The 9,759-nt window shown below is 66.3% G+C and overlaps 1 protein-coding gene across 1 annotated transcript in view; it reads left to right on the forward strand.

Moving 5' to 3' along the window:
- The window catches only part of MYL3 (myosin light chain 3), a gene marked incomplete at its 5' end in the record, with an annotated part of 8,435 nt that extends 3,752 nt beyond the window's left edge, over positions 1-4,683 (forward strand). The window contains 6 exon segments of the mRNA XM_084901710.1: positions 320-347; positions 1,609-1,632; positions 1,635-1,757; positions 3,264-3,437; positions 4,391-4,468; positions 4,549-4,683. Coding sequence (XP_084757836.1) covers positions 320-347; positions 1,609-1,632; positions 1,635-1,757; positions 3,264-3,437; positions 4,391-4,468; positions 4,549-4,577 — 456 coding nt within the window. The 3' untranslated portion in view covers positions 4,578-4,683.
- Between the last annotated feature and the right edge of the window lie 5,076 nt (positions 4,684-9,759).

Below are 9,759 nucleotides of genomic sequence, written 5' to 3' on the forward strand. Positions count from 1 at the left end.
GCCTGAGGGCTCTGAGGGACAGACACACACACATACACACGTGAACGCACACGAATGCACACACACATGTGAACGCACACGAACGCACACACACGTGAATGCGCGCGCACACACACACACACACACACACCCTGTGGAGATGAGCCCGTCACACTCCTGTGGCGGGTCCTGCCCCCTAGAGGCTGGGGTGGGAATGGGGACAGGGTGGATGGCTGAGGGCTGAGGTCTGCGTCTGGGCCACAGAGAGACCAGGTGGAGGCCTGGCCCCACTCTCTGAGGCATCTTTGGGGTCTGCCTTCATTTTGGGGTCTCCTTCCAGATCGAGTTCACCCCAGAGCAGATTGAAGGTGAGTGGAGTGTGACCCTGGGCTGCAGGGTGGGGCTGGGCCTGTCGGAGAGTTCTGGGGGTTAGGGGGCTCTGGCTGGGGGGTGAGGAGGCTCTGGCTGGGGGGGTGAGGGGGCTCTGGCTGGGGGGGTGAGGGGGCTCTGGCTGGGGGGTGAGGGGGCTCTGGCTGGGGGGGAGGGGGCTCTGGCTGGGGGGGTGAGGGGGCTCTGGCTGGGGGGGAGGGGGCTCTGGCTGGGGGGGTGAGGGGGCTCTGGCTGGGGGGGGTGAGGGGGCTCTGGCCGGGGGGGTGAGGGGCTCTGGCCGGGGGGTGAGGGGCTCTGGCCGGGGGGGTGAGGGGGCTCTGGCTGGGGGGGTGAGGGGCTCTGGCTGGGGGGGGGGAGGGGGCTCTGGCTGGGGGGGGGAGGGGGCTCTGGCTGGGGGGGGTGAGGGGCTCTGGCCGGGGGGGTGAGGGGCTCTGGCCGGGGGGTGAGGGGCTCTGGCCGGGGGGTGAGGGGGCTCTGGCTGGGGGGGTGAGGGGCTCTGGCTGGGGGGGGGGAGGGGGCTCTGGCTGGGGGGGGAGGGGGCTCTGGCCGGGGGGGGTGAGGGGCTCTGGCCGGGGGGGTGAGGGGGCTCTGGCTGGGGGGGTGAGGGGGCTCTGGCTGGGGGGGTGAGGGGCTCTGGCTGGGGGGGGGGAGGGGGCTCTGGCTGGGGGGGGGAGGGGCTCTGGCTGGGGGGGGAGGGGGCTCTGGCTGGGGGGGTGAGGGGGCTCTGGCTGGGGGGGGTGAGGGGGGCTCTGGCTGGGGGGGGGAGGGGCTGTGGGCTGGGGGGGGGTAAGGGGCTCTGGCCGGGGGGGGTGAGGGGGCTCTGGCCGGGGGGTGAGGGGCTCTGGCTGGGGGGGGGAGGGGGCTCTGGCTGGGGGGGTGAGGGGCTCTGGCTGGGGGGGGTGAGGGGGCTCTGGCTGTGGGGGGTGAGGGGCTCTGGCCGGGGGGGTGAGGGGCTCTGGCCGGGGGGTGAGGGGCTCTGGCCGGGGGGGGTGAGGGGGCTGTGGCTGGGGGGGTGAGGGGGCTGTGGCTGGGGGGGTGAGGGGGCTCTGGCTGGGGGGGGTGAGGGGCTCTGGCTGGGGGGGGGAGGGGGCTCTGGCTGGGGGGTGAGGGGCTCTGGCCGGGGGGGGAGGGGGCTCTGGCTGGGGGGGAGGGGGCTCTGGCCGGGGGGGGGGAGGGGGCTCTGGCCGGGGGGGTTGGTGAGGGGGCTCTGGCCGGGGGTCACAGCCCACATTCTCACAGAGTTCAAGGAGGCCTTCATGCTGTTCGCCGCACGCCCAAGTGCGAGATGAAGATCACGTACGGCCAGTGCGGGGACGTGCTGCGGGCGCTGGGCCAGAACCCCACGCAGGCCGAGGTGCTGCGCGTGCTGGGGAAGCCCAAGCAGGAAGGTGGGTCCCTCGAGAGCGCCCACGGGGGCTGCCACATGGGGGCCACGGGAACCTGCTGTGCCCTGTGCTCTGCCGTCCAGACGGGGACACAGGCGGCTCCGGGGAGCTGACAGGTCGTGAGGAGCGCTGGCCGCTGCCCTGGCCCCTGGGGGAGGCACCAGGCCCCCACCCCCGTCCTCCAGGGCTGACCACGTGCAGACCAGGCTCCCTCTGCCCCCCCCAGACCCCGCTTCTCCCTCTGCCCCCCCCGGACCCCGCTTCTCCCTCTGCCCCCCCGGACCCCGCTTCTCCCTCTGCCCCCCCCCAGACCCTGCTTCTCCCTCTGACCCCCCCAGACCCCGCTTCTCCCTCTGCCCCCCCAGACCCTGCTTCTCCCTCTGCCCCCCCGGACCCCGCTTCTCCCTCTGCCCCCCCCCGGACCCCATCATCTCCCTCTGCCCCCCCCCGGACCTCGTCTTCTCCCTCTGCCCCCCCGGACCCCGCTTCTCCCTCTGCCCCCCCCCGGACCCCGCTTCTCCCTCTGCCCCCCAGACCCCGCTTCTCCCTCTGCCCCCCCGGACCCCGCTTCTCCCTCTGCCCCCCCCGGACCCCGCTTTCCCTCTGCCCCCCCGGACCCCGCTTCTCCCTCTGCCCCCCCGAACCCCACTTCTCCCTCTGCCCCCCCGGACCCCGCTTCTCCCTCTGCCCCCCCCGGACCCCGCTTCTCCCTCTGCCCCCCCGAACCCCGCTTCTCCCTCTGCCCCCCCCAGACCCCGCTTCTCCCTCTGCCCCCCCCGGACCCCGCTTCTCCCTCTGCCCCCCCCGGACCCTGCTTCTCCCTCTGCCCCCCCCGGACCCCGCTTCTCCCTCTGCCCCCCCCGGACCCATCATCTCCCTCTGCCCCCCCCCCGGACCTCGTCTTCTCCCTCTGCCCCCCCCGGACCCCGCTTCTCCCTCTGCCCCCCCCGGACCCCGCTTCTCCCTCTGCCCCCCCCGGACCCCGCTTCTCCCTCTGCCCCCCCCGGACCCCCGCTTCTCCCTCTGCCCCCCCGGACCCCGCTTCTCCCTCTGCCCCCCCCCGACCCCGCTTCTCCCTCTGCCCCCCCCGGACCCCCGCTTCTCCCTCTGCCCCCCCCGGACCCCGCTTCTCCCTCTGCCCCCCCAGACCCCGCTTCTCCCTCTGCCCCCCGCCCCCCAGGCCCCGGCATCTCAGTGAGGGTGGTGAGGGGTGGGTTAGGCCGGTTTCCCTGGCCACCGAGGCCAGGAGGGTGGCCTGCTTGGCCCCAGGAGGCTGGGTCCGGTCCCAGGGCGGCCACCGCGGGCTCAGCTCGCCTGGCCTGTTGCAGGGCAGGGCGGGGGGTAGGGGTGGAGGAGGAGGTGGCACAGGAAGGACTGCTTCCCCGAAGGAGGCAGGTGCCGGACGGGCGAGCCTCCTGGGGAACGGGGCTGCGGGAAGACGCCTGTCGGGGTGCCTGAGGCGCCTGGGGGGCGGGGGCGGGGCCTGCCTGGCACGGCCTCTCTCCGCAGACCTGAGCACCAAGATGATGGACTTCGACACGTTCCTGCCCATGCTGCAGCACATCGCCACCAACAAGGACACGGGCACCTACGAGGACTTCGTGGAGGGGCTGCGTGTCTTCGACAAGGAGGGCAACGGCACCGTCATGGGCGCCGAGCTGCGGCACGTGCTGGCCACGCTGGGTGAGGCGCCCCAGGCGGCGGCAGCATCGGGGCCCTGAGGGGGTGGGGACCGTGTGGGGGCGGGAGCAGCTCTGGGCCCGGCAGGGCGACATGGCCCAGGAGCTCAGCTCGGTCTCGGGGTCGCTGCCTCGCGTCAGACCCAGAGCCACGTCCCCTGGTGGCCGCGCAGCTCACGTGCCTGCATCAGGGCCTCCTGACCCCTGCCAGGTGCCTCCCCTGGCACAGACTCTTTCCTGCAGCACATGCTTCTTGAGCACCTACTGTGCGCCAGACCTGAGCCGGACTCTGGGGTGTGTGCGTGAGTGTGTGCTAGTCTGTGCGTCGGTGTGAGTGTGAGAGTGTGTATACGAATACGTGTGTGAGTATGGGTATCTATTCGTGTACGTGTGCATATCTATGTATGTGAGTATGTGTGTATATGCACGCACACACGTGTGTGTGCACACGTGTATGTGTATCTATTCGTGTACGTGTATATCTGTGTATGTTTGTAAGTGTGTGTGCATGTGTGTGTACCAATGTGCACATGTGTGCCGGTGTGTGGATGCACATGTGCGTGTGTGTATGTGTGTATCTGTGTGAGTGTGTGTGCGTGTGGCTGGGCGTGGGAGAAGCTGAGTTGGCATTCCAGGGTGGCAGCAGCATGGCACACACGAAAGCACGGGACAGGAAGGTGGCCGTGGCCGGGGGCAGTCACCCTGCTCCCCGGACCCAGCTGTACCCCCAGCCTCGTGGGGACACAGGGGGTGCTCGGCGACTTTAGGGGCAGAGCCAGGCGGGACACCGGGCACCCAGGCCCTGCCCTTCCTGCCTTGTGGCCAATTCTCCGGACTCGGAGGCCAGGGTCGCGCCGAGGCCTGTGGCGAGGGCAGTGCCCCAGGGCACACGGAGGCAGAGCCGCATCGGGCTCATGTCCTCCCTCCCTGCCCACACGCTGACCCTGCCGCCCCCAGGCGAGCGGCTGACCGAGGACGAGGTGGAGAAGCTGATGGCCGGGCAGGAGGACTCCAACGGCTGCATCAACTACGAAGGTGGGCGCAGGGGGGCCTCCGGGGGCCGGGGCCGGGCTGCCCCGGCCGAGCCTCATCCTCCTCCTTCCTCCTTCCTCCAGCGTTCGTGAAGCACATCATGGCCAGCTGAGCCTGCCCAGGGGAGCCTGCCCAGGGGAGCCCTCAGTCCTGCTGCCCTGCTGGCCACAGCCTGTGTCCGCCTCCCATGGCACCAACTCGGCTCCCAGCCCACACCCTGCTGCCTGGCTCGGCTCCGTCACCGATGCTGTGCCCTTTGCCCTTTGCCCTCAGGGAGCCCGGGGGGCCCTGCTGTGACGGCACGTGATGCTGGCATCGGCAGGAGCTGCCGGAAGGAGGGGCTGTGGAGGCCGCACCAGCTCTGCAGCACCCCGGACCCCTCCGTCTGCCCAGCCGCACGCACCTGTCTGTCCCCACGCCCTAGGGCCTGAATAAATGCCTTCGTCCTCCTTCCCTGCCTCTGGCCTTCCTCCCTCTCCCTCTCGTTGGTCCTCCCTCTGGTTGGCTGCTCTGAATGCTGTGGGCAGCGAGCCCTGGACACAGAAAGGGAGTCCTTCTGCTCACAGACCCAAACCCCCACCGAACCATCTCCTGTGCTGTGAGCCTGCCCCCGGCTCTGGGGGAGGAGCAGGGCGGACCTGGAAGAGGCCTGGGTGCCCCTGGCTCTGTGCCCGCCAGAGCACTGTCTGAGCTTCTGGGCCGTAACCAGGCCTGAGGGCCCCGGCCACCATGACACAGGCCGAGAGCGGCCCAGGGCCAGGCCTGAGGGCCCCGGCCACCATGACACAGGCCGAGAGCGGCCCAGGGCCAGGGCCTGGAGCCCCGGCCACCATGACACAGGCCGAGAGCGGCCTTGCCTGCCAGTGGGGAGCGCAGGGCAGAGCTGACCGTGCCCGGCTGCCAGGACTGAAGAGGCCTGAGGCCCCTGCCTGACTTGGCTGGGGAAACCGAGGCACGCACCTGAGGTGTGGCTCTCGGCCAGAGGAGAGGGTCTACCGTGAGCTCCCAGCCCTGGGCTTCTCAGCGGAAGATGAGCGTGCAGGCCCCAAGTGTGCAGTGACGGTGTGTGTGAGTGTGTGTGTGTGAGTGTGTGTCTCTGTGTGTGTGTGTGAGTGTGTGTGTGAGTGTGTCTGTGTGTGTGTGTGTGTGTGAGTGTGTGTGTGTGAGAGTAAATGTGTTTGTGTGTGTGAGTGTGTGTGTGTGAGTGTGTGTGTGAGTGTGAGTGTGTGTGTGTGAGTGTGTGTGTGTGTGTCTCTGTGTGTGTGTGTCTCTGTGTGTGTGTGTGTGAGTGTGTGTGTGTGTGAGTGTGTGTGTGTGTGTGTGTGTGAGTGTGTGTGTGAGTGAGTGTGTGTGAGTGTGTGTGTGTGAGAGAGAGTGGAGAGAGGGCTGGGGCGGGAGAGAGGGAGAGAGTTGGGAGGTGTTGACATGTTAGACCATGAGGCCAGTGATTATCTGAGAAGCTCATAGTTGGGCAAAAATGTAAGAGGAGATGCCATCAGAAGCCATGGAGAATTCCTGTAACTCAACAAAACCAGCACCCGATTGAGAACGGGTGGAGGATGGAAGCAGGCTTTCTCCGAAGAAGATGCACAAACAGCCTGTCACATGATGACGCCTCTAATCACTAGGAAAATGCAAATTAAACTACAATGAGATAACACTTCTCACCCCTGGGATGGCTAGCCCGCGTGCCACGCCCCCCAAAACAAAACACAAAAAAACAAAAAACCCCACACACAAGAAAATACCCGTGCTGCCACCATTAGGAAACCCGGAGCCCTGGGCATCGCTGAGGGGTGCAGCTGCTGTGGGAACAGTGAGGAATCGCCATGTGACCCCGCAGTCCCACTGCTCGGCTCTCACCGAGGACGGGCAGCAGCCGGAGGAGATGTCACGCTGTCCCCCGGCGTCACTCCGGTGCCCTCGGCGGTGCGGGGTCACCACAGGCGGTCTGTTCGTACGATGGCCGTCAGCCCTGCCGAGGGCAGGGAGTCCGACACGTGCTGTCACGGATGAACTGGAGGGTACCCCGCTAAGTGAAACAAGCCAGGCCCAGAAGGGCCAGTTCCTGGATGATCCCACTTCTCTAATTCAGAGACGGAAGCAGGGTGTGGCTGCCGGGGGCTGGGGAGCCGGGCCGGGCGTCTTGGTAAGAAATCAAAATGACTGAGGAGAGTCTGTGTCCTGGGTGGGCTTCCCAGAAGCGGAGCTGAGACGCAGCCTGAATGCAGATGGTCCCCCGGGAGGGCACCCCGAGTTGGAGGGCAGCTGGGAGGGAGGGAGCCGAACAGGTGCCGGAGCGGGTGGCGTGTGAGCAGTGGAGCTGGGAGACGGCTCTGCCTGCCCTCCACCTGCGTGGCGGTGCGTTTCCGTGTGCATGTGCCTGCCCACGTGTGTATGCGCGTGCCATCTGTCTGTGCTTGCACACGTGTGTTATCTCTGTGTGCGCGTGCATGTGTCTGGTCGCCTGTCTGAGTGGGGACGTGCCGGGGACTCTGCCGAGTCAGCGCTGTGCTGAGCGGCGGCACTGCCAGCCCGGCTGCGGCCTCTCCGCAGTTGCATAAACACGCCCGCTCCCCTCAAGCAGGGAGGTCCAGCCTGTGGCCATGTGGCTGGCGAAGGCGATGGGAGGGGCCAGGGCTTGTCCTGCTGCCAGCCTGGGCCCTCCACACCCAAAGTGCCAGGTCAGTGTCCCGTGAGGGGGGTTGTCCGGGTCTCCCCACGCCGCCCTCCCCCATCTGGCCTGGAGCCTGATCTCTGAGGGGGCGGAGGGGACAGGGATAGCCACCTCGCCAGGCCTGGGCCAGCCGCAGCCAGAGGGTCCGTGGGGCAGCCAGGGGGCAGGGCCCAAGAACAGGGTTCGGCCTCAGGACTCCAGAACCAACGTGAGGCCCCTCCCCTGCTCTGACACCCCTGCAGGGACGCCATGGCTCTCGGCAGCGGCCACCCTGCCATGGGCCCCTCAGTGGCACCGGTCCCTGGCCGGACGGGGGTCAGAGAGCAGGGAGCCCAGAAGCCAGAAATGCAGCCGAGGCAGAAGGAAGTCAGAGGGGCTGGGAGAAATCAGGGTTGGAGGGAGAGCTTGCTAGGCCACCAGAGGACAGAAATCAGACCGCAGGCAGGAGAAGTCGGACCTCAGGCTCGGAGCCCCGCTGCAGAGCGGAGGGCAGAACGCCGATAAAGATCTTTACTTTAAACATATATTTTATTGATTTGAGAGAGAGAGAGAGTGAGAGTGAGAGTGAGAGAGAGAAACATCGATTGGCTGCCTCCTGCACGCCCCCTACTGGGGATCAAGCCCCCAACCTGGGCGTGTGCCCTGACTGGGGATCAAACCATGACCTGGCTCGTGGGCCTTCGACAACCACTGAGCCACGCCAGCCGGGCTGGCAAAGATCTTAAGAGAAACCAGGGGCTGGAGTAAAAGGGTCCAAGCAATGGGTGTATGACATGAGAGGGGGCGTGGAGATGGGGGGGGCAAAGACATTGGGCCTCAGTGTGACAGCAGCTCTCCTGCTGCATAAGTGGGTGCTGGGCGGAGGGGAGGAGGTGGTCCAGGGGGCAGCCCCGCTGTGGGTCCTCAGGCCTGGGGGGGGGCGGGAGGAAGAGCCGCCTGGTCCAAGGCACCGCACCCCAGGGCACACTGATCCAGGCACCTCAGAGAGCAGCAGGGAAACCCGGGGACTGTGAACTGCGTGACCCAGCAGAGTCCCCTGGGGCTCTCCCAGTCCCCTCCACAGGCCCAGGCCCGCCTGCACCGAGTTTGGGGTTACTTGTTCCTGCCTCCCAAAGCCACACAATCCTGGTTTGCCCAGATGCTGACAGAGCACAGCTGGAATGTGGACACACACACACACACACACACACACACACACACAGGCTTCCTGGGACCGCCCAGCAGGCCCCTCTGGTCTCAGCCGCCAGGGCCCTGGGACGGGGCGGGGCCTAGAAGGTCAGGGCTGGCTCTCTGCCCCAGCCTGGCTGAGGACGCCCGAGGTGCCACCATTTTCTCCCCATCTTGCTCCTTCCTCTGTCCCGCGGGGTCCAGGCAGGTCCTGATCAACTGAGGCCTCAGTGAGAATGGCTGCATCAGAGCGCTCTCTGGAGGGCTAGGGAAGGGTCTGCAGCTCCTGAGGTGGGGCGATTGCCCCCTGAGAAGTCTGAGGTCCAGGCCAACTTGCTGACGTTTATACTTCAGTCAAGCTGACCAGTCACCCTTTCCCTCATACAGTTCTGTACCAGGTCCGGAGGCCTCTGCCTTTCCTCCCCTCTGGCCCTCTTTCCTCTCGCTCCCCCTGGTCTGTTCCCCTCCCCCCAGGCTGCATTTCTACTCCCCTCTGGAATAGCACCTCCAGCTCCCAGATCACTGGGACGGTGGTGCGGACCCTGTCCCACGGGTGTGCATCAGGGGCGAGCCGAGTCCCCGGGAAGGCTGGGCAGAGACGGGGAGCACGTGCGCACCCCAAGGCCCAGCCAGCCTGAGCCCAGGAGGAGGAAGGCCCGGTGTGTTTCCTGGAGGTCACCCTGCATTGTCAGGGCCTGCCTGTCTCTCCTGAGGTCTCACCCTGCCTCCTTTACTTTGTTTCTGCCTTGAGAACATCCTTTGTTTACACAACCATGTGGGGTAGCTGGTGGTGGCTGTTTCCCGTGGCTTTATCTGGCAAAAATAAGACCTGACAAGTCGATTTTTAAGTTTGGAGGAAATTTCAGTTTGTTGCAATCAACATCTTCCCAAGCCCTTGAATGGGGCATGTCCTTCCCAGGCCAAAGGCTCCTCTGAATCACCCATTCATCCCTTCTTCCCTTCCTCCCCCCATCTGTCCATCCATCCATCCATCCCTCTGTCCATCCATCTGTCCATCCATCCATCCATCCATCTGTCCATCCATCCAGGCAGCCATCCCTCCTCCCTCTGTCCATCCCTCTGTCCATCAATCACCCATCCATCCATCCATCCATCCATCCAGGTATCCATCCATCCATCCATCCATCCAGGAATCCATCCATCTGTCCATCCATCCATCCATCCATCCATCCATCCGTCCATGCATCCATATCCAGGCAGCCTCCATCCCTTCATCTGTCCATCCATCTGTCCACCCATCCATCACCCATCATCCATTCATCCCTCTAACTGTCCATCCAGCCACCCATCCAGCCATTGTGCTGCACCAGGACACTACAGTGACCCGTCCAGGCTAGGCTGGCCCGGCTCCCAGTCCTCTGTCCGTGTGCCTCGGCCTGTGCTTCCAGACCTGCCTAGCTGATCCTGAGTGAGTGAGGAGGGCCCCTCA

The sequence above is a fragment of the Pipistrellus hanaki genome (genome assembly GCF_964339955.1).
Source record: "Pipistrellus hanaki genome assembly, chromosome: 13".
NCBI lineage: Eukaryota > Metazoa > Chordata > Mammalia > Chiroptera > Vespertilionidae > Pipistrellus > Pipistrellus hanaki.